This window comes from Urocitellus parryii, chromosome 2 (assembly GCF_045843805.1).
Source record: "Urocitellus parryii isolate mUroPar1 chromosome 2, mUroPar1.hap1, whole genome shotgun sequence".
NCBI classification, from domain to species: Eukaryota; Metazoa; Chordata; class Mammalia; order Rodentia; family Sciuridae; genus Urocitellus; species Urocitellus parryii.
In genome coordinates, this window is record NC_135532.1 from 95,495,997 (window position 1) to 95,522,202 (window position 26,206).

At 32.7% G+C, this 26,206-nt stretch overlaps 1 protein-coding gene across 1 annotated transcript in view; it reads right to left on the reverse strand.

Annotated features, from left to right (window-relative positions):
• Positions 1–26,206, reverse strand: part of Pik3r4 (phosphoinositide-3-kinase regulatory subunit 4) — a 72,723-nt gene that overhangs the window by 26,213 nt on the left and 20,304 nt on the right. Inside the window, exons 7-14 of the mRNA XM_026383898.2 lie at positions 24,564–24,785; positions 19,162–19,335; positions 14,829–14,974; positions 12,817–13,020; positions 5,883–6,084; positions 3,872–4,062; positions 2,688–2,898; positions 129–294 (exon numbers count right to left, since the gene is read on the reverse strand). Of these exons, the coding sequence (XP_026239683.1) occupies positions 129–294; positions 2,688–2,898; positions 3,872–4,062; positions 5,883–6,084; positions 12,817–13,020; positions 14,829–14,974; positions 19,162–19,335; positions 24,564–24,785 (1,516 nt within the window). The remainder of the gene's footprint in view (positions 1–128; positions 295–2,687; positions 2,899–3,871; positions 4,063–5,882; positions 6,085–12,816; positions 13,021–14,828; positions 14,975–19,161; positions 19,336–24,563; positions 24,786–26,206) is intronic.

The following is a 26,206-nucleotide window of genomic DNA, read 5'->3' on the forward strand; positions in this document are numbered from 1 at the left end:
TATGATTTTTGGCCATCTAGCAATGACATAGCCCTGGCTCCTAAAACAGTGCTAATTACAAAGTAAACACACAATAAGTATCTACTGATTTGAATGAATAAACTGATCTTTAATGATCATATGGTTACCTAGTAGTAGTGGTCTTCCCCTCCATTTTTTGACTGTTCCAGATTTTCACTGTGCCATCATTTGAACATGTTGCAAAAAGTGAGTGTTCATCAGAGACTCTAATTCGATTCACAGCAGATTTGTGCTCATGAAGATGTGCAACTAGTAGCCCTTTAGGACGCCACCCTAAGAAAAAGCAAAGGAGTATAACTTAAATTGTAGTTTACAAACACAATTTTCCCCTTACTCTGAGCTATAGTGACCAAGAATCAGCTTAAGAACTTAAAGGGTACTGATAGCTAGCCAATATAGAGTGGTCTGCTGAACTATGACAGATAGTCATTTTTCAGAATCTGAGAGAGCACAACAGTCATTTACTACTCCTAAAAACACTGAATTCTGATCCAGTAACATGGGGAAATGATTTTCTTAGCCTAGAGCACAGGAGGCACAGGAGAAGAAGTGGCCTGAGCATCAAAGTCTCGAAAACTTCCTTCCACCATACCTTAACTGTGTGACCTTCGGCTACTTAAAATTCATTGAACTTTTAATTTCCTCAAATGTAAAATGAGAGGTGTATTACTTAACCCAAAGGGTAGAAATATGAATAAACAAGATATATTTAAGAGTCCATCACTGTCCCTACAGTACAGTAAACATCCCAATGCTGGCTGATTCCTCTCCACCTGCAATCTTGTATTCTATGATATAAACACATAAATATAAATAGTATTATAAATTATAGCCTCAAAATGTTTATGGGCTTTACAGTACTTACTTCATGACATCTATAACTTTCTACATTAATTATATGTTCCTTTGGGGTTGATTAATTTTGTCTACCAAACTATAAATTCCCTGAGGCTAGAAACCATGTCTTACCATTCCGAAACAGTTGCAGTACCTAGCATAGGTCCCTCCCTGCATGACTATCTTCAATGTTTGATCATTAACCATTTTTTGTATCAAATATAACATTCCATAATGTTCAATATTATTTATTTTAAAATAAAACAGAAAGCTATGCTGAAGATCATACTGTACGGAGTGTCAACAACATGCCTAAGTGACAACAATGTTATTTTAGAAATCATTTCTTTTCACCAAGAAACAAAAATGAAACCAAGACTATTGCCAAATCTGATGTAATTTAAGATTAAAAACCAAAATGTTTTCCCCTTGAACCTCAATGGTCACTTGTGTGGGAACAGGTGAATGTGATTTTTAAGAAGAATATAACTAAATTTGAAAGTAACTCTTGGTTAAAAAAAACACTTGGTAATAAAGTCTAGATAACTTGCCAGCCTAGGATGAACATTTCCCTCTAGAGAAAATCAATTTCATACAACCGCTCAGGTGTGGAAAGAAAAAACTAAGATCCCAACACAATAGTCACTGTACATTTCTTAAGCCACAAAATTTGACACATTTTCTCTGGTTACCAAATAAAATGTACAACTTAACTCCACTTATAAAGACAGATTATATCATAAACGTAAATTGTTTATGGTCTTTTTTCTGTTTTTTTAGCTGGGCTGGTAAATAATATTGACTTACATTACAGAAATAGCTTAAATATTCCAGGATATTTATTTTAATTAGAATATTTATGACTAGAGATGATGTTTACCAATTAAAAATTTTATTTTCTAAATCTTTAAATCACTAACCTCAACCAGAATCTTCCCTGATCCACATGAAAAGCTTGTAAGAATTCATAATTTTTAAAAGTCTACACATAAACATACTACGCATTTCTTCTGAGAGTTTTCTAATTAAATTTTCATTAAGATGTAAATTCAGAAAATCATTTTTTAAATCTACAAATCAAATAATGAAGAGTAACTCTGCCACATTATATGGGGCATGACTGTTAACATAGGTGAGCCACATTTTCATCTTATTTCTAAATTTCTTTTAGAGCTCAGAATATAGGAAGTATTTTCCCAAAATCTGAATGTTAATAATTGCTAAGTGGGGGGTCTATATGTTTTCTTTTTAAAACAATTTTCTAAATGTTATACCTTTTTCTTGTAGAATATTAATAGATGAAAATGTTAAACTCTCCAGTATCCAAAAGCAGTTTACTCCAAAAAGCCTGACATTCAATGAGAAAGCAGCATGAAACTAGGAAGGTAAAAACCTGGTACTATAAATGGGGAAAATGAAACTCAATTGAGCTAAATTACTGACTGGCCAAAAATATGACACTGCAAGTTGTACTCAGAGCTAAAAAGATCCAAACCCCACAAATAATGACTTTAAGATTTCTTACTAATTGCTTATTTCTCTGGGTTTCCCAAGTGATAGCTTTACCCTTACTTTCTTTGTCAAGTATAAAGTACATGTTGTCTGATAAAGTATATGTTAAATATCTTTTATCTGAAATGCTTGGGAGTAGAAGTGTTTCAGATTTTGGAAGTACATGTGACCACCTCTCATGAAAAATTCATGAGAAGAAATGATCCAAAATCCTAAATCTGAGTTTAAGATTTTGGATTTTCAGATTAGGGACACTCAACCTGTATCAGCTTCCTCCATTACATTCTAATATTAGGCACCCAGGCTGGAACTTTTACCAGGTGGTGGTGGTTTACTCTCCCATTCAGCATTTTCCATCATCTGCTTAGCTATCCTCTCAGCATTGCATTGCTCCCGCTTTTGTTGTATGAGCTGCTGAAGTTCAGTCTTACAAGTTGTGATCCGAATCTGGTAGGTTGATGGTAAAACTGTACTACTTAAAACCTGTATTACTGGTTTTTTATTTTGGACATTTGTTACTTCTGAAATCTGCAAAATAAATAGAATTATATGTATTTATGTCCTAAGTCAAGTACATGTGATGATAAAAATGGACCAATGTTCTATAAATGTGTTATACCAACTTTTTATTCTTGCTAATATACCAATTTTAAAATCCATTTAAATACACTTTTTTCAATGAAAACCTACAGTTAACTACAAATGCTACATTTCTTTTTGTTTTCAAATGCTATATTTCTAAACCTCTCCATTATATTAAAACATATTTTAGCACAAAAATAACATTAGACAAAAATTTTTAGTGATCTAAGTTAAAATAAGATATGGAATTTCAATTTATCAGTCTGTTTCAATGGATATTTTTCACTTAAAATATGATTGGCTAGGGAAGAGTTGCTTTATATTACAAACTAATTAGACATATATAAAAATTATCACATGTATCACACACAGAAAATTTGGGACTTCTTCCCAGAAGTATTCTTACTACTATGTTACACTAGAGAATTAAAAAAGATTTAAAAGGTTAACTGTAGCCAAACTGTAATCACAGTTCATAACATCTTTTATGTTCATTTATTTTTTCAGTGCCGGGAATTAAACCCAGGGCCTCATGCAAGCTAGGCAAGCATTCTACCATGAGACACATCCCTAGCCCTTCTATCAACAACTCTTAAATGAGACCTTTTTGATGATTTTACTAACTAGATTCCTCCTTGGCTTAAAATTAGTGAACCTATCTTAGAAAGAAGTAAGTCCTCCCTACAGGACAAGTCACCACATTGATTTTCTTATTTTTTTAGTTGTAGATGGACAATATCTTTTTTATTATCTATTTTTATGTGGTGCTGAGGCTCGAACTCAGTGCCTCACACATGCTAGGCAAGCTTTCTAGCCCACCACATTGATTTTTCCAGTAAAGTACACAGACTTTAAACATCAAAAATAGCAAAACAGAATTCAAAGAAATAACCAAAACTTCTACCTAGGTGACAGTTACCTGTGGAGAAGTTGACAAAGGGACACAAATGCCTGCAGAGGACTCAGATCGTCCTGGAGGCTTCCCAGTCTGAATCACTTCCTGGTCACTTCCTTTAGGCAGGGTTTGTGGGATGTTCGCTGGTTCCAGTGATCCAAACATGCTTTTCCATTCCTCATTTACATTTGAGTCTTGTTTTACATGTTTTCTAGCTATGAAAATATATTCATAATAGTTTTGTCTGAAGGTGGCCTTTAAAACTAAAATGGGTTTTTACTATACACCCCTCCTTTTATTTTGGAAGGAATGCAGCAATGGACTTCATATCCTATCTGTTCTTTTGGATCTCCACTTCACTCAGATATGTTTCAACTCATTAAATCTCCCTTCATCTCCAGAACAGATGGAACAAGTGAGCTTTCAAGATTGTGAATAATTAGTCCTAATTATTTCTAGTTTCCCAAAGCTAGCTCAATTTCAAAGTAACCACTTTATCTAAAGAAACAATAATAAAAACAACTTATTCATGTCACTGACCACAATGCAGTACATGCCCTCTCTACTCCCATATCAATGATGTGGGAAATATAAACAAAAAAATGGAAGAAATTAAAAAATCAATTGCTATGTAGCTAGTTTCTGTCTACAGATGAGAATTCCTTTATTTTTATCTTCATCCAATTATAAAAAATATATTAAGTAATACAAAGTTCTAGCATTACCAAAGTATATTATGAATTGCTCCCCAGAATTCCAATATCCTGATGCAAGGTCCTAACAGGACCTCAGATACTTTATAGTTTAAAAATATACTATCCATATTATTTAGTAAAAACAGAATACATACTGTTGGAAAACATGCCTTTTCCCCTCCTTAACTAAATGCCTTGAACATTAACTTGACCATTTCCTCTATTAACAGATATTCATATTACTTCCTTTTTCTTTCTCTATGAAGTCTTATTTATATATGTTTCTTCACATGCCTGTCAGTATTTCTTAGGATAAGTTTTCAGAACTGAAAACAAGTCAAATAGGAAAGACATTTTAAATTACAGCAGCTAACATTAAAATGCCTTCTAATAAGAATATATTCAATTTATAATTTCAACAAGTATATGAAAATGCTTACTTCCCTATAATTTTGCTAACACTGGGATATCATTGGTCTATGCCAATTACACAGGAAGAGAAAGGAGCATCTCACTGTTTTAATCTGCTTGTACTTTATTATTTACCATTTCATATGCATGCCTTTCAGTTCTATCACTTGTCTGCTTAAATCCTTCACCCTTTTTGTTTTGGGGTACTTACTTTCTTATTAATTTTTATGAGTTATTTATACATTACGGATGTAAATCATTAAGATACAAATACTTCATCCTAAATTTGGCAACTAGAGTTTCATTTCAATATAATTCATTTGCTATCCTCAAAATCTGATACTAGAACAGAAGAAATTTTAAAAGCATGTACTTGGTAGTCAATGTATCAGTGAAATGAATATGCACAAAATCTTACAAACTTCATACAATCAATGTCAATGTCATCAAGATCTATAAGTTCCAAATTTAAAAACTTCAAATGACTAATGATTCTCTGGTCTCTACTCTTCTTATTTCTTCGTTAATAACAAAGCTGTCCTTTTAAATTCACTGGGCATCACTTACTAATAACAAAGTAGAAAACTTTACTTCTTTTTACATAGACTACTGGCTGTAAATTGGTGGTTAAAGGATTAAAAAATAGAATTTCACCTTCAATCACACACTTCCACAGAGGCAACATTACTTTATAAAAGTATAACTTTGGAAGGCCCCACTGAGATTGGAAAGGTCACTTAATCTTTTAACTGTGAGTTCATTTCCTCTTGTTTCCTCCCCAGCATCTCCCTACTAAGTAATGGAGCCACTGCATTTGAAAGTTCTCTATCTGGAAAATGGGGCTTTTATTCTATTATTAATTAGCTAAAAACAACTCTTATATACTAACAAGATAAAGTAGTAAGACAAACATAAACAAATGTACTAACCCCGTTTGTCATCTGGTTCTTGTTTGGTTTTAACAAGATCAACTTGTCTCCCAGTTATCCCTAAAGCTGCCAAGTCAATTACACCTTTCTGACTACTATCATGAAGATGGCTCTGGTCTATTATATTTGCTTTTGCTCTATTAGATTTCATCATGAAGTCTTTCAGTGCCAGAAGTTTGTCTTCCTCTTCCTCTGTCATTCCCTAAACCAAATAAAACCATACATTTCAGGTTATTTTCAAAAGTCATACAACAGAATTCAGAATGACTAACAAAGGAAGCATCAACCACCCAATTTAATATAAAAAGAATCAGAATCTTGAAATGGTGTAAGCAAACAAAAGAGAAAAAGTATTAATAATGAACAATATATCTCTATTGGAATCTCCCACAACTCTCTTTTAGGGCACTGTCTACCTTTTATCATAATTTATATCTTAGCTTTTTTCCTAAATGGAAACAAATATAATTCATTCTTGATGGAACTGGAAACTATGCTAAGTAAAATAAGCCAGTCTCCAAAATTCAAATGTCAAATGTTTTCTCTGATATGTGAAGCTAATCCAAAATAAATGGCAGGGGGACTAAAAAAAAGAAAAAGAAAAGAAGAAATATCAGAAGGAATAGACAAAGGAGAATGAAAGGAAGGTGGGACGAAAGAGATAAAGTCAGTGAAATGAATCTGATCTAACCCTCCTATGTATATACATGAATATACCATAGTGAATCTCACCATCATGTACTTCCACAAGGCACTAATTAAAAAAAAAAAAATCAGTCGAGTAGAAGGAAGATAATAGGTGGTGGGAGGAAGGGAGGTGAAGAGGAAATATTGGAAATTGAATTAGGACAAATTATATTCCATGCTTTTATAATTATGTCATAGTAATTCTATTGTCATGTATAACTAAAAAAAAACAATAAAAAATTCATCCTTGACATTTTCAAAGAACTTTACACAAAGTTTGATGTCCAGTAAATCTTTAAAATTGTAACTGTTGAATAAATAAACATTTATTATCTAAACAAAAATTATGAACATACAATATGAAGCAAAAGAAAGTGTATCACTTCAACCTTGCTCCTGTTTGTGTTGAGAATACTAAATGAACCAGGCACAGTGGCACACACCTGTAATCCCAGTGGCTCAGGGGGCTGAGTCAGGAGGATTGCAAGTTCAAAGCCAGCCTCAGCAATGGTAAGGTGCTTAGCACCCTAAGTGAGAACCTTGACTCTAAGTAAAATACAAAACTAGGGCTGAGGATGTGGCTTAGTGGTTGAGTGCCCTTGAGTTCAACCCCCAGAACAAGAGAGAGAGAGAGAGAGAGAGAGAGAGAGAGAGAGAGAGACAGACAGACAGACAGACAGACAGACAGACACACTGACTGACTGACTGTAGGTGAAGGCATTCTGATATCTAAAGCATTCTACATTAGGAAGTGACAGAAATTCTGGCTGAACTACTAATGCTAGCATCATACCCAGGACCATCCTACATAATAGCTATGATCAGAATGCCTGCATTCAAATTCTAGTACCATTAAACTGCAAATGTAACATTTTTAGAAATTTCTCTATTTCTCTGTACCTCTATCTACAAAGTACAGATAATTACCTACAACCACATTGTAAGGTTATAGGGAAATTTTAATGCACTAATCCACCAAAGATATTAAGAAAGGGGTAGACTAGAAACACTAATAATCTAAATAATTAATTCAATAAACAAGTTAAATATTCAGGTAAATGTGGCCATTCTGCATTTTCTTCTTTCCAACCATCCACAGAATTCCATAGTATATCTTTATTATACAAATAAATAAAATAAAATACATCATGTAATAAAACGGCAGTTTCCCTAAGGCCTCTAGCTACAATCCCACTATGGTTTAAAGCAATATTCACAATTCATTTGCACAGTGTGACACAATCCAATCCTAGAAAGGACAGAAAGTTAAGATTATGGGATAAGATTATATTTAAGCATAATAATCATAAAGGAATCCTTGACCAATTTTTAACAAGTATTAACCCACCATTCTAGTTTCTTTTTACTTCTCCTCCTAAAATTCTGGTCAAGAGGACAAGTTTAGAGGTATAGTGAGTTCTACTCTTTTTGTCAGTCTGTGTTTTAGTCAACAAAAGGTAGGACCCATATAAAGAAATGAAGTACTGATACATGTGACAATATAGAGGAACCTTGAAAACATAAGACCACTGAAACAAGCCAGACATAAACAACAAATGTTGTATGATCATATTTGAAATATCCAGAATAATTAAATCCATAGAGACAGAAAGCAGATTAATGGTTCTCAGGGGCAGAGTGGGAGGGGAGAACGTGGAATGAGGATTAATGGGCATGGGGTTTCTTTTGGGGATGATGAAAATATTCTGGAATTTAACAGTGGTGATGGTTGCACAACTGTGTGAATACACTAAAACACCGAGGAATTGTGTACCATAAAAACATGGTATGTGAATCATATCTTAATGAAAAATGTTAGTAATGTACCATTGGGAGAGGAGAGGGAAGCAGCAGACAAGAATATTTCAAGAAAGAGGCAGATGCAATGGCACACAACATAATCCCAGCAACTCAGGAGGCTGAGGGAAGAGGAATACAAGTTTGCGGTCAGTCCGTTCAACTTAGCAAGAACCCATCTCAAATTAATAAATAAAAAGGGCTGGGGATAAAGCTCAGTGGCAGAGCACCCCAGAATTCAAACCCCAATACTGGAGGGAGGGGAGAGAATATTTCAAGAAAGGAAAACTACAGGATAAAGTTGTCCATGACCCTAAATATACAAAAACTTAATAAAGTATCAGCAAAGTAAATCCAATATACATGAAAACATTTTACATAATTATAGATTATATAGTTATTATTTATGATTTGTATAATAAAAATAAAATCATAAATATACACACACACAATGACACAATTATGTTTATTCCAAATATTAGCACATTAATACAAGAGAAAACCCATACAATAATCTCAGTATATTTAAAAAAGACATTTGACACAGTGACTTGGGAGGCTGAGGCAGGAAGTTTGCAAGTTCAAAGGTAGCCTCAGCAACTTAGCAAGGTCCTAAGCAATTTAAAAAGACCCTGTCTCAAAATTTTAAAAAAATAATAAAGGACCGGGGATATGGCTCAGTAGTTAAGAAACCCTGGGTTCAATCCCAGGTACCAAAACAGATAAAACAAAAAACAAAAAAACATGTCATGGTGGTGCATGCCTATAATCCCAGTGACCTGGAGGCTGAGGCAGGAAGATTGCAAGTTTGAGGTTAGCCTCAGCAATGCAGCAACACCCATCTCAAAATTTTAAAAAAGGGCTAGGGTATTGCTCAGTAGGAGAGCATGACAGTTCAATTTCCAGTACCAAATAAATAAGCAAATAAATAAACAAATAATTTTAAAAGTTAAATCAGTAGCAAAATCACATTAACTGGCATAATGTTGAGAGCTTTCCCTCTGAGATGAGAAACATGGATGTCTACTATCATCAATTCTGTTTAATACTATTAAAGATCTCCTCAGTGAGTTAAAGAAGGCAAATAAAATCATTAATTTGGAAAAAACGAATATTCACACACTATGTGACTAAGAAGTTACACTCAAAAGAAATACATAAGCAAACTATTAGAACTAATAAGTTTTATGAGTTTGCTGGATATAAGGTCTGTATAAAAAATTTTTCATATGCCAACTATAAACAAAAAAATGCCAGTTTAAAAAAAAATCAAACACCCAAAGATTTATAATAAAAGATGTATAAAACTTTACAAAATAAGACATACATCATTACTGAGACCAATTAAATTAGACCTAGTAATATGAAAACATATACCATGTTTAGGAATTGAAAAAAATCAATACTGCCAAGATGTTAATTTTTTCCTATAAATTCAATGAAATATCAACAATATACCAACAGAGCTGATATGAAATATCATATGGAAAATGTATATGAAAATGTAAAGGACCAAGGAGAGCTAAGACAATCTTGAATAAGAAATAAAGCCACGAGAGTTTGTTCTACCTGAGATTAAGCCCAAGTTACAGAGCACTACTACTACAAGCCCATAAACAACCCACAGACTTCTGCTTCTAGTCATGATGGAGTAACAGGGACCATATTTACTTTCTCACTTTAAACAACTTTAAAACTGGACAAAAATATGAAACAACATTTTTCAAGCATGGGAAAATAGGGCTGCATCTCCAAGATAAAGGTGAGTCCCATTACTGTTCCAGAATACTGCCTGGAGTGTTTCCAGGCCATGGCCCAGGGAAAGAAATTAAGAGTACAAAACAGCTGGTTCAAGAGACAGGTCAGACTTCAAGAACGCCACGAAAGCTAAAATTTGTGGGGCAGAGAAATGAAGAGGGATCTGCCCAGAGCGAGAGCTTCAAAAACTATATGTGTGTGATGAAGATACCTGAGAAGAAAAAGAGCAACAGGAAAGAACAGTAGGCCAAATGATTCCTAGAACACAGGGCTGGGAATAGTCCATGTTCTCAGCAGCCAGAAGTGAAAGAATATAATATACACAAAGCATCGTGCTCACAAAGACTGTCAGTAGCTGGGCTAACCTGGCCAACTAAAGCTTACTCTAAACCTGGCCTAACAAAGCTTAAAAGTAAGGTTTTTAAAAGGATGAAACTAATTCCCAGTGATTGTATGAGAGAACAAACTCAACACTATATAAAGGTATTCAGCACCCAACACATAAAATTCACATCAACAGAAAAAGAAACCGATGGCTGAGGATCAGGGAATGGAGGAAAACTTAACATTTATCACATATCTTCTTATACTTTTTCAATTCTATGTTTGTATTTATATTGCTCAAAATTTACTAAAATTAAAAATCCATTAAAAAGTTAAAAATTTTATTTTCTTACACAAGCAATGAAATCACTCTGAATTCTTTATTAGCACCTGATTAAATGGATACAAATAAAACAGGAAGCTATTGTAGATGAGCTCTAACTAAAATCAGCCCTGCCATGTGTCATCTCCTGATGGTAAGTCCTACTGAAAATCTGGAGTCCAACTTCCATAAGAATGATGTTCCAGAAGTGTATTTTAAGTCTATTAACTGGAACTCTGAACATATTTTCCTATAGGAACAATGCAAGGATAGAAAAGCCTATGTTACCCATATATACTTCAAGTGCACAGCTGTCCAAAAAACTGTTAAACTCCAAGTTAAAACAAAACAGAAACAAAACTATGAATAGAGCTACTGCTTGCAAAAGCTGAAAAAAAATTATCTGTACAGCCTTGACATTAGGAACAATAATTAAATTCCTATCTCCAAGGGCTCCTATGGCTCTAAGCCTCTGCTAGTAATCCTAAGAAATTTAGGTAGTATAGATACCAAAAAGGATGAAGTTAAAAAAAAAAGTCCTACAAGGGGCTGGAGGACATGATCTACACATGAATTTCATCCTAAGTCTGTACAAAACCCAAGCTTGCTTCTCAATCTTAGCTTTCTGTCCTGATTATCTTATATGAGAGACAACATGGAATAGTGTAGGAGCATGTGCTTTGGAGTTGGACAGGTTTAGGTTCCAATGCCAATTTTGAAAATTATTGTACTGCGCAAACACAGGCAAGTTAACTACTTTGTGTCTCAGTTTCTTCATCTATAATACAGGGATAATAAGTTGTTCAAGTTTGTTTTTAGGTCACAAAATATAAAATGCACAACTACAGCAGGTCTTCCCAAAAATGGAAGCTAGTGTTGCTCTGCTGTTGTTTCTTCTGAGGATCCCAGAGATTCTGACCTGCTCTCCCTTCTACTAGCAATGCCTGTCCCTTGAACAGAGTATTGTCTTCTAATGTTTATGAATCTTCTAATGCTATGAATCTTCTAATGTTATTATCACCAGAAACAACATAAAACAGGTTTATTTGTTCCTCTTGTCCACTCAAATGAAGGCCTAAATGACAAATATACCAAGCACCCAACATTTCAGAAGAATGGAAGCCAGTGGATGGTTGTGCTTTTGTCATGGTACTCAGTAATAAGGGCTAGCATGGAGACAAGAGCAGTAGTGGGAATGCCTGGGAAAACAGCAGATAGCAGAAAAAAGAAAGGCCATGAGACCTGCTCCTTTATGCTCCCTCCTTTCACCCAAGACAATTAGTTAGAAAATGAATGCATTTTCTTGTCTTCTTTTCTTGTTAGATAAGAGATGACTGACAAATATTCTTTCCAAAAACATTCTTCAGAATTAAAGATAATCATTAACGTAGTTCCTCAGTATCTGCCTTACTTCTGACCATTTTTATTCCTGTCTTGACTCTCTGGGTCCCACACATCACTCATAAAAGAGGAGGCTAAATATAGACTTAATATTTCTAAAGCTTTATTACCAAATCCAAGTAAAATATAAAAATTACTTCCTAGTTCTAAGAAAGAGATAATTGATCCAAACTCACAAGCTTGGATGTAGCAATTTATTAAAAGATATACTCTAAATCCAAGTTATTTCAGTTTTTTGAATACAGTAAGAACTTTATAAAAATGTGGACCGAAAAGAAACAAAATTTTTACATATTGTGTATATGTTTTAAAATGTTTCTTCTAACTGGATTTCATTATATTTTGGTGAAATATAAAACAAAATCAAGAATATTACTTAAATCTAAGGTTATTTTTACTTTCTCATTTACTTAGTCAATAATCACAAAAGAAACTTAATAATTTTCCTATAACTCTTTATTTAGTTCAACCCAATGCCTTATAGTCACCTGCTTAGGTACCAAAGCAAATGCATATTTGCCATATTTATTTTCATTTGTTATGATGTAACCTAATCAAAAACATTTTTAATATTTAAGTGAATGCTTCAAGATTTTATTAAATTTGTATTTAATAAAAAAAAATATTTCAGAAAGGTGATACAACCTGTGAGAGCAATTTCTTCAGAAGCTGTGCTATGGCAGGATCTTCAGGTGGAGGGCAGTCAGGTAGAGACCCATTTCGTTTCTTCTGACGCATGTGAAGATGTCTGAACAAGCTACTAATATCTTTAGATCTCAAAGCATAATCAAATATAGAACGACTTACTGGCTCTTTTAAAACACTGAGCAGGACAAGTTTTCTTTCAATCTATATTAGAAGAATAGAAAGAATCAGTGAAAAATACTTATTTTCAGATTCAGTTAAATACAACCTGTGTAAGCTAATACAGGTATTTATTTTCTAAGAAAATAAAAGATATCAACACTTGCAATATTTGCAAAAGAAAAAAGAACAGTAGTGAGCTTTAAAGGGTTAAGGTATTTCTTACTTTTCTCTATTACCACTGAAATACACCTCTGTCTATCATGCTCAAAGACTAATAACAAATATCCATGCCAAAATTTTTCAGAAAGTCAAAAGAACCTTTTCTAGATCCAAACATGACAGAATACTTTCTAGATCTAAAAAACACCTCCAGTTCAGAGGTCTAATACATAAATGCTAAACCAGAGATGATAAGTAACCACAGGTCTTCCCTTCAGTTTCCACATTTTCCCAACAGATTCAACCACTTAATTAATATTTCTTATATGCTCTCTCCATAGACATCATAAAATTCTTCCTTTTATTATCACTAAGAATATTTTCCGGGGCTGGGGCTGTAGCTGAGTGGTAGAGCGCTTGCCTCGCTCGAGTGAGGCCCTGGGTTCCATCCTCAGCACCACATAAAAATAAATAAATATATATATTGTGTCCATCTACAACTAAAAATTTTAAAAAATTCCTTGTTGATGCATATAATAAAAATGATTAGCATTACTAACATTAACCAAAAAGGATCTTTTTTAGATTTATTCAATTAGCTAGTGAGTTGGTCAGTGGAAACTTGCACTAAAGGTTATCTTTTGTCTAATCCAAACTGTAAAAAGGAAAGATTTATGTAGCAAATGGATAATCTTACTCTCTATTCCTGATCCCTGCCTTCAAAATATAAAACAGTAATAAAATAAATAGAATAACTCATGAAAAGGAGTAGGCACCTCTATCCCTAATTTCCAAGAGAGCATAAATAAATATCCAAAATGAAAAGGCGTACTTACTAGTAGTGTTAACCATCTTCCAAATATACAAATTTCTCTTATATATGCAAATTGAAAAAAATTCTACAAACTCTATGAAATAAAGAATGATGATCCCCAGAAATGGATGAATCTGAAAATAAAACTGATGACACAGCACAGCCAAAGATTCCTATTTGACAGAGTATATCCAATGTCATTTTTTTCAACCAAAGGAAAGACTCACTGATATAAAAACATAACAAACCAGAGAAACACGTAAATTTCCAAATGGAAGATGGAGTTTTAGTAAAAGCAGGATGCTTTTACTAAAAGCAGTATTCTATTCAAGTTAAATATCTATTTTTATAGTTAGCTGCCCAACAAGATGAACGATATAAACACTGATAAACAAATAAATTGGCTTTGCATAAATGACAGATTCAAAGTTTATCACCAGACACAATAAGGCTGGAAGGAGGGGAAGGGAATCATTATTAGGTTTTTAAAAAAGAAACCAGAACCAGTTAGTGCTGGTAAAAAGAGAAGGAGAAAGAGAGAGACAACACACATACTAATTTATTATAAATGATAACTTGACTGAAATCAGTTATACTTTTCACTTTAAGAACACATATTTTTACATTATGTAAAGAAAATAAAGCATGAACTACTGCACACTATATTATGTGTGACATAATATTATCTTGAACTTTTCTCGGCTATCAAGGTTGCTTGGTCCATGAACATTAACTAGCTTGAAAGGAGTATGAAGATGTTATAGTCCAACTTAAATTTTTAAAAATTAAAAAAAGAAGAAGAAATCAGTCTAGTCTTTTTATTTTTTAAGAAACACAGTTTGTAAGGAAGATTGACTCCAAATTAGAATATGTATACCTGTATTATTGGTTGGGTAATATATGGATCAAGATAAGGCATCAGTTTACAGTAGACATCAGCTGTACTTATTTGATGGGCTACCACTGTGATAAATCCCACGGCACCATAGCGTATCCATAGATTAGGATGACATAGGAAAGGGGCTAAAGAAGAAAAAAAAAGTTATGTATCAAAGCAGTTTCACAATTAGTTTCAAACAATCAGGACAAATTCTTGCCTTATAACAAATTCCATAAAGATTATTACCCACATAACCACAATGTTACTATAAGATTTCATCACATACTCAATTCATCTGTGCATAAACTCAATCAACTGAATGTATAGTTACTATTATAATATCCCCTTACCACAGAGATAAGCAATACCATTAAAGAATAAAAAGTTACCTATTTTCTGAGAATTTTACATTTCTTACATTTCCACTTTTTAGCCACAGCTGAAGATGTATGGTCACTTACTCACTTATAACACTAGATTAACAAATATTGACCCCAGACATAAAGTCTTAACAACATAAAGCAAATGATTAACTCTTCCAATTAAACTCCCACAAAAGATCAAGGACACAGTATCTTTCATACAAGAAGCAGAGAAACTGGGAAGCTTTTCTTCTGCAAGCCACAGCCTTACAATTAAGGGAATAATTTGATCTATCTGGAATTATTTTTAAATGCAGGGGTTTGAACAAACCTAACACATAATTCATAATTTCATTCACAAAACATCATGAATGGAAACAAAAAAGGTAGAAAACATCATGCCCATTCTTAAAAACTACAAAATAAAATAAATCAGAAAATTAATCAATGTCTCCTCATCCCTTTTATGTATTAAACATAAAATTAATGACTTCAACTAATCAAAATTAGACTAACCTAATTTAGAATAAAATTCAAACTTCTAAGTGCAAAAAAATTTCACTGGCTCTGATTATGCAAAGATATTTATTTACAGAATATTTATTCCATAAGAAATTTACATTTATAAATAAATAGCACTATATGTTGCTAATACTTAAGTAAAAGAGGAATTAGAAAAGATTCATTTAAAGATCCCTCTTCTAAGTTCTCTCATTTCCATTTTTCTAAATTCACAAAAAGTTTTGTTATTTTATAAATCTACAATCTGTGAACCATCAAACAAGGGAGGGTTGGTATTTTCCCTCTGACAAAGAGGGGAAATTAAACTGAAAAACATCACAAACCTCCAGAAAGTATCTAAAATCATAATTGCATGACAGAAGTTGGGCACTGTGTCATACTAAATTACTGATCTCAAGTCTTAACCATACATATGCAATGTGTATGCACTTAGGGTATGCAAGCATACCTTCTAGTCCCTTGCTCTTTCAGCTCTATCATCTTGCTTTCTTTGGCCAATGCATGCTACCAAACATTAGTCCAAAGGGAACCTTGAAATGTGCTGCTTAACTAGGATTCCTTCTCTTGTTTCTGATATCATCATAAGAATATAACCTAGTTAGCCACAATCATTATAACCAGGGCCACATAATGAGACAGATGGATCACACTCACCTAAGACAATCTAGAGATGCATAGCCTGAAGCAGAACCACCCATACAACTCATAGATGCGTGATATATTTATTTAAGTATTTACTGAGATTTTTGCAGTTGACCCACATACAACATTATTATATCAATACTAGATCATGTCACATACTCAAAAAACAAGAAGCCTTGATCAAAATAATTTCTTATAAACCAAAGTACTTAATCTTTTCTCTATTCCACATATTCTAATTCACTGAAGACAAGCACAAGAAGAAGATAGTATTTACATCCAAGTGAGAAAAACATAGCTTTTTAAAGAGCTGCCAAAGAAATCATGATAATCTCTATCAAGAACATCATTATCTTTCCCTTTAAAAATCACTACAGGGGGCTGAAGTTGTGGCTCAGTGGTAGAGCACTTGCCTACCATGTGTGAGGCATTGGGTTCAATTCTCAGCACTGCATATAAATAAATGAAAAAAATAAAGGTCCATCAACATCTAAAAAATTTTTTTTTAAAAATCTCTAAAGCAGTGATGTAAGCAAAATGGTAGAATAAGACAGTTCAGCTTTCATCCTCTTGCAGAAAAATCTATTTAACAACTATTCATATAGGAAATATATAAGAGCCAAAGAATCTAGGTGAGAGATTGCAGCACTTGAGTATAAGCACAAAAATAAGAAAAGATGTACTGAAGAGGGTAGAAAGGACATTGTCACATTACCTTATTCAAAGCCTGGGAAGCACAGCCTGGAGTGCCACCTTTTAAGTGGAAGTAGAGTTAAGTGAGCATCCAGCTTTGCCAGGGACCACAGTACCAGGCTTACCCCAGTGAGAAACAGTACTATGGTTCAAATGTCTCCACCAAAACTCATATTAAAATTGAATAATCATTGTCAATTATTAACAGGGTAAAAACTTAATTCAACTATGGTATTTGGAGGTGGAGCCTCTAGGAAATAATAAAGGTTTAATTAGGCCATAAGAGTGGGACCTTAATCCAATGAGGCTATGGATTTATAAGTAGGGAAGTCCTGAGAGAGATTGCTCTGCTTTACCATGTGATGCCTTCTACCATGTCATGATCTGGCAGAAAGATCCTCATCACCATATGCCAAGCATGCTCTTAGATTTCCAGAACCACAAAGTAAATAAGCCTCTTTAAAAAAATAAATAAATTACTGTGCCTGTGGTATTCAATTACAGCAACAGAAAACAGACTGAGATAGGCTGGGAGTGTAATCTCAGTGATACAGCACCACAAGAGGGAGAGAGAAAAGGAGAAGGGAGAGGAGGTGGAATGGGAGTGAAAGAAAAAGAAAGTGGATTGAAACCCAGGTTCCATGCATACCCTTGCAGTCTCAGCCTCTAGGTCAGTCATTATGGACCCAGAGCCCAGGCCCACCTCCATGGATTCAGACTCCATATCCACCCCAAAAGACCCCAGCATCAGGCTACCCTCTACAGACCTAGACTCAGGCTCAGGCCTAGGCCCACAGCCAGGCCCAAACCCGAAAACCCAGGACCTAGGCATAACCCAGAGCCAAAAGACCAAAGTAAACATTTCTCAAAAGAATACATACAAATAATCAACAAAAATATGAAAAATATCTTCACTGTCACTAATTAGGGAATTGCAAATCAAACCAACAAAGAGGTATCACCTCACATGTCAGTATGGTTAACTATAAAAAACACAAAAGACAATCTGATCAAGATGTACAAAAAAAGGATCACCTGTACACTGTTGGTGAGAATGTAAATGAGTACAGCCACTATGGAGAACCGTAAGAAGGGTCCTCAAAAAACAAAGTGAACTACCTATGATCTATCAAAGTAAACTATCATCAACGGAAATTAGGTCAGCACCTTTGTAGATATATCTGCACTCCAATATTACAGCAGCATTCTCACAATAACAAAGAGAGAGAATTAGCCTGCGTCTATTGAAGACTGAATGGATAAAGACAATGAAATACTACTCAGTCTTTAAAAGAAGAAAATTTTGCCTTTTGCCAGGTCTGACTTTCCACCAATTTTCCCTGACAAATCATTCTTAAGTATCTTATGTAAAAAGGGAATTTTCTAAGATTACATGTCCTCTCAATACACAAAGCCTACTGGCAATATTACATTGCTTTCTTTCTTAAAGTGATAATACCGTTAAAAATTCAAGATATTCTTAATTTTAGCATTTGCCATATGTATTTGTTTGCTATTATTCTGCATTTTCAAAGTTTGAGAAAAACAGATCCATGTATAAAGCTCAAGGAATAAATTCCTTCAATTGGTTCATAAAATTACTGATAGTACTTTCAATACTATGAATTGTTTACTACCAAACAAAGCAAGAACAGATGTCATAAACAATCTTTCACATCCAGTGGTCAACTTGAATAATGGTCAAGTGCCCTAAAAGTAAGGTGTTTGGGGGTTATTTTGTTTTGGTACTGGGGATTGAACTTAGGGCCTCATAACTCCTAAGCATTTGCTCTACCACTGAGCTACAACCCAAAATACACTTAATCTTCAGAATAGTAAACACTTTATGCATATCATGTTTAAAAAAAATAATAATAAACACTGAGTTTTTTCAATGGTCACAAAGATTTAACAACTGATGAAAACAAAACAATACTTCCCAACCTGAGATGAAGGAAATAAGTCCACCTGTCTCTTGCATACATGCACGTATAAATGTACCCACACAATACACAATCAATACTTAAAATGATAAAGTTACAATAGAAATTTTATGAAATTATTCCCATACCCTGATTTTCCCATTCTAAGTTTTCAAAACAGAAACTCACCAATATCACTGGCAAATTCATAGACATGGGGTTTTTGAAGTAGTCCTAACTGGCACATACAGGTAAGTGCATTAAGAGCTTTCACAATAACAAATTCCTCAGCATCACTGAGACCTTGTTGCAGCAGGGGCTTGAGAATTGAGGAGCTTTGCCAGCCAACATAGGCAGCAACACCTGAATATGAAGAGCAACATTACATAATTACTCAATATTTGAAAGTATACATTATCACTATATAAAACATTAAAATTAATCAAAAGCCAAATATATTGATCAACAACTCAGGAAAAAACATTGTACTTCCTACCCAGCATAATAAATGAAAAAGACCCATACCAAAGCAAATCATCAAGAAATTCTGGGACACCAAGAAAATGCAAAGATCCTAAAAACTTACAAAAAGGAAAATATAGGTCTCCTAAAAAGGAAGAATCAGACTGCCATCAGATGATCTTCAGCATCAATGAAAGCTAGAAGACAACAGAGCAAGACCTTCAAGGTTATGAAAGCAATTCTATACTATCAAATAAGAAAACAAAAAGTAAGTCATTTCAAGACATGCAAGGACTACAGAGGTTTAATTCTCATGCAATCCTTCCTAAAAAATGTTTGAGGATAAATTCCAGTGAAATAAAGAAGATGGAAAATGTGAACAATGGTAGATGTAAGCCAGGAATTCAAGGGGGGAAAAAAGATGATGCTAACAAAAACCCAGAACTCAGTCATCCCAAATTATAAATAAAAGCCAATAAACTTCAAGAATGTCATGAAGAAGAAAAGTGAAATAGATTATAAGCAACAAATAAAATCGTTAAGAATGAAGCTAAATATTATAAATATGAAGGTAGTATATTATTTTTCTCTAAAAAAGGAAGACAAAGGAATCTAAAACTACTGGACAAATAAAAGAAACTTCACATTAAATAAATTAAAATGTGTAATATAGTCACAGAAAGAGGGAAAATAGTATAATCTGCTGACATTGCTACACACAAGCTCAAGTTAGGGAAGGTTCTTGGAACTCAGACTGTGGTGAAATAAATATACTTGGCTCTACATTCAAAAAAATTACATTCATAGTCATGTAAATTTTGTCCTCAACCTTTAGAATCAGTCTACACAAAGCACAAAAGATGTTACTATGATTACAAAACAGAAGGTAAATATTATCCTATGACAATGAAATTGCTATTGAGAAGTCAACTGGAGAGAAAGAAAAGGAAAGAAGGCATTAATCCTCTTGTAGTACAAATCAAAAGTAGGGTAATAAGACTAGTCTGAATTACATAACGTTATAACAACAATAAACACAACTAAAGCACTCTGGAAGATAATAATCAACTGACAAGGGAAGAGAAATCAAGGCATGGTTAAGTCAGTTCAATCTTCATCTGGCATAGAAAAAAATTCAAGAGATAGCATTGAAAGTTTATAATACTGAAAACAGTATTATGAAAATATTATTTAGAAATACTAGTGACAAATCATCTGAAGACAATAGTCCCAAAACACAAACCTTGGTAGTGCCTCTGTATATCACAACTACTGCTTTCCATATATTACATTATATATTTTGAATAAACTAGATAACTTACAAAAGTATATTTCCTTTGTGACAAAAAGTAATTTCAGAAATGTTTCCTTTAATAAAAGGAAAAATACTACCGAAAATTCCAGCAGTGGGTTATTTAAAAACTTGACTAGCTGAAATGTACAATAAGCTTAAACATATAAAAATATTATGTAAATGAAGAAACAACATCTGTAAATTTACTTTACCAGATACTAAACTGATTATATAATAATGAAAATATAACATGTGTACAATATATGTTCAAAATAGGAAGATCTATGGAATAGAGTGTATACCCAGAAAAGTGACCCTAACAGAAGAACACAACAGGTGATAAAGAAAACTTCACAAACCAAAACAAAGTGTTTGATAAATACTATTGGGGAACCTGGCTTACTTACTAAGAAAATAAAATTTAGATTTTATTCGCCAAAAAAAAAAAAAAAAAATTAAACCAGCAAATTTCCGAAATAAAGCAAGAAGAAGAAAAGCATACAACAGATTGATTTAATTCTGGAATGGAAAAAAGTATAAAAGCAAAAAAAAAAAAAAATCACTGAGCAAATGATCAAATAAGTTGACTACATAAAATTTGATTTAAGAAAGTCTATAAAAACAAATATCATCAAGTTAAAACAAACTGAGAGAAGTATGTGCCTTTAAGATGATACACATTATGTGTATATATAAAAGAAAAAAAAATCAACACACATAAATAACTCCATCAGAAAAAAGGGTCAAAATGATGAGTTAAAAAACATAAATAAGAAATTAAAAAATTTTCCAATTTGATAGGTAAGCAGAGAAATACATGTCAAATGTAACCCCATTATCATTTTATCCTTCCAACAAGCACAGATTAAGGAAAGCCTATTCCTTGCTACAAGGATGGGCAACATTTAATGTTGAGGGGAGTGGAAAGTGGCATAGTCTTTTTGAAAAACTTGTAAAATGTGACAAAAGTTTTAAAAACATATTAGTATTCTTTAACTCAGTCATTAAAATATTTAATTTCTACTCTAAGAAAATAAACAAAAAGAAATACAATCATATGCCAAAAATAATGTTTTAATCAACAACAACTTATGCAGTAGTCCCACAGGATTATAGCACCTTGTGACATTACAGACGCCCCTTAGTTTGCATATGTACACCCATCTGAAAATGATGAAATCACCTAAGGGTGCATTTCTCAGATGTAACTCCATTAAGCAGCACATGACCCTACTTAAATACCTAAGTATTTTACTTAATTAAATACATATGTAAAAGACTACCTTTTAACATGATTAAAAATAAAAATAATATAAACTTTCAATAAGGCTTAAATGAACTGATAAAATTATACAATGGAATAATTTAGATCTATTAAATTATGATTTCAAAGAATTTAATGACATTTAGATATGCTTAAAATGTTACTAGAAAAGTTTTAAAAACAATAAATTAAATTAAGAAGTAATATTATACATAGCACTTATATATCAGGCACTACTATATTTGTGAATTTACTTTGTCTTCACAACAAATAATTAAATGGATATTTCATCTCTATTTTAAAGATAGCGAAACTAAGGCACAAAAAAGATTGAAATAGCTTTCCCAAGAACCACAAACTAATAAGAGACCAAGTTAGAACTTGAACTCTGAGTCTGTTTCCACAGTGCCTGCTCTTGACCATTAATACATACAGAATAGAACAGATGGGATAGGAAGAAAAAAGAAAGATCTGTAGGAAAAAACACCAAAACATTAAAAAGTTTGTATGCAGGATGCAGGGTTAGAAATATTTGCTTGCTTTCTTGGTTTCTGTATTCTCCAAATTTTCTATAGCATGTATGTATGGTTTTTATAAATAAATATATAATCAATGAAAATTAATTTTTATTCAAAAAGAACTAATATATACTTCAAAACACATATGAATTGATCAATAAATGAGGGAAGTTCTGGAACCACTATTTTCTAAGAAAAGAAATAAGATTATCTGGAAGAAGGAAAAAAACAAGCAAGAAAGACAAAAAGATGTGAGAAGCAAAGTACAATATATTCAGGAACTGAGGTGGACAGATTCCTAAATGCAAATCTGATAAATGCATCAATAAACTAATGCAAAAATAAAAACAAAACAAAGATGTCAGAAAAGAGAATTACAGAAATTTTCCTTAATAACAACACACAAAAAAGCTAGAATTCCAAAGGTTTTCAAATCAGAAAGTATCCTTTTTTCTAAAACATTATATGATAGCATTTACAGAAATAACAATCTCATTGCCACATAGGTTTCTTTCATTTTATTTTTTTAAATTTTATTTAGTTTCATGTTTTAGTACCAGAAATTAAACCTGGTGCACTTTAACACTGAACTACATCTCTAGCCCTTTTATTATTTTTTATTTATTCTTTTTAGTTATACATGACAGTAGAATCTATCAAAATACCTACACAAGCATGGAATATATCTTTCTCTAATCTTTTTTTAAGGAAAAAAAATCCAACAGCAAACCTTATAGCACTTACTTTCCTACATTACTAAAAGCCAAAACTTAAAGCCTTAGCTTTCTGCTATATCATGAAAGAGTATATATCACCAGCCACAATTTCCAATGTGTAGAAAAGTTTTTAACCTTTTGGAGGTAACAGATCATGTGGGATCTGTATTTAGCATATAACATATCATAAGTGACCTAACCTAAAATTGGTAAGATTAGAACACTTAACAAGAAAGGAATCAATATTATTCAAAAAATATTAAATCCTATCTCAAGCATGATTTAACACACTTCAAACAAAATCCACTTCATTTATTTATAATTTTGAATTTAAATGTAAAAGGAATTATATTACTAAATTAAACATGCCTGTCTTCTTTGATAAATTTGAAAATCAAGATTGCAAAATGAAAGAAAACAAGAGTTGCTTAATTTTTCAAAAAATTTCAGTTTACACAAAGCCAAGTGTATAAATTTTAACTTTCTAATAGACGGTCAACCATAATTATATTTTAAAATTCTAAAAGTAATCCATATCCACTGTAGAAAACCTGACATAGAAAATATAGAGAACAATCACCTACTATCTCAGACCAAGAAATAATCACTCTTATACTTTAGTATAACTGTCTTTATTACAAACAAAATTTGGGGTTTTTTTTTTTTTTTTTTTTTTTTTACATTTAAACAACTGGGATCACACTTTAAGACTCACAACCTACTTCAGATACTTTAACAATATTTCATGATATTTCCCAGGTAATTATTCTTTTAAAACACAGATTGTAATAAACACATGCTATTCCTTCACTTGGACTGATAGTTCAATTACAAAAGCACTTTTGATTAACTAAAATACATCATCCAAATGCAACATGAAAACAAAAATATTAAGAATTCTCATTAATGAATTTGGTAATATTATTACCTATCCTTCAACTTGAATAAGTATTTAAAAGTATAATTTATTAATCTTAAATATCAATTTTATTTATTTTGGGTACTGGGGATTGAACCCAAAGGTGCTGAGCCATATCCCCAGCCCTTTTTATTTTTTATTTTGAGACACAATCTCACTAAGTTCCTTAGGGCCTTGCTAAATTACTGAGGCTGGCCCCAAATTTGTGTTGCTCTGACCTTAGTCTCCCAAGTCATTAAAAATAATTTTTTAAACTTTTTAGGAATAATCTTTTATCATTGTGGGGGTTTATTTAATTTTACACACCAACGTCTTTCCCTCAAAAGCTTCCAAGTTGCAGAGTTAGCAGACGATGAATTTATATTAAACAAAAAAAATTACATTTTAAACTTGAAATTTCATTAACTTAACAACATACCCACTATACTATCAAAGAAAGCTCCACGCAGATGCCAATCATTCTTATCATTTAGGAAAGTGATCATATGGGACAACAAAACATCATTGGCTTTCTGACGTCCAAAGAATACACACAGCCTTGTTATTCCATTTTCCATTAAAGTCTGTTTCACAATATTTTCTGGGTCACTTAACAAAGTGACAACTTTCTGCTGGACCATTTCATGTAAAGCTTGGAGTTCTGCCAAAAAAAAAAAAAACAAAAAGGATCAATATTTTTTCTCCCTTAATATAGACTGGGCCTTCTTTCTTACTCCTTGGAATAACAGGATGATGAAACCACTTTGTATAGTCTATAATCACTATGCTTTTCCACTCTTCCACATTCTGATGAATGGGCAACTAAAATGTAAATTGAAGAATATCCTAATAAGCAGATGCTATAAGTATGTTACTATCTAACTAATTAAGTATCTCCACTTATGAATTTAAGAAGAAAATGAGAGGGAAGTACCAGAAAGTAAACATTACTCCAAAATAATGACTTAATCAAGAACTTGAAAAAGATCAGATTGTCTCTAGATATAATAAATATAATGGTACTAGGCAATGTTTAGAAAGCATTTTCAAATGTTGATTTATTATTTTAGAAAGCTAGAAAACATACTGCCAATCCTGTCAAGGCTTTATATCATTTATTCAGCCACCTTTTCTGAACTTATCTTCTACTCATCCCTTTTCATTTATTTACTTAGCCTATCTTCCATTTATTAAAAGTTCAAGAGTACAGATCATTCTTTTATTCACTACTATATCCCCAGTACTTAGGCAGGTTCATAATTGACTGATGCCCAGAATATGTTTAACAAATATTTGTTGACTAAAGGAAAGAAAGCAGAAACTACTCCTGCTCCATCCAGCTACTATCAAGGGAAAAGGTGAACAGGTCACTATGCAAAGTTACATATTCACAGTAAGAAAAACTTAAGATTTAACTCCTGAAAGTTTTAATATCTAAATTCATCGTCTACAAAGGTCCAATTGCTATCACAATTGTCTATAGCATAAAAATCCATAAACAAGATTTCTCTAGTTGTCTTCAACTAAAATCACCTAGGAGCAGATATGATTTTACTTCTAAATCTTCCACTCAAATATTAGCTAAAAACCTGTTAAAAGTTGTGTGGAAATCAAGACAGAGGCCAAGTATGATGATGCACACCTATAATTCCAGCTACTTGGGAGGCTGAGGCAGGAAGATTAAAGTTGAAGGCCAGCCTTAGAAACTGAATGAGACCTTGTCCCAAAATAAAAAATAAAAAGGGCTGGGGATGTAGCTCAGAGGACCCCTGGGTTCAATCCTCAGCACAAAAAAGAAACAAAGAAAGGAAAATCAAAGACACAACTTCAGTGAGTTTATCATGACATCTATTCTTTACAATAAATGCAATGGGTTTAAATAAGTAAATCACACAGTATAAAATATAAGCAATTTGTGATTGAGGATACTCAAAATGTACTGACATAAGAAAAGGTTTAGATTCACTAGCTATGCTTCCATTTTTTTGAGAATTTAATAATTCAGCTAGCTTTACTGTTCACAAACATCAATTCTGGCTGAAAAACAATTAAGTTTGGAATCTAGGGTATCTAGCTGATTAT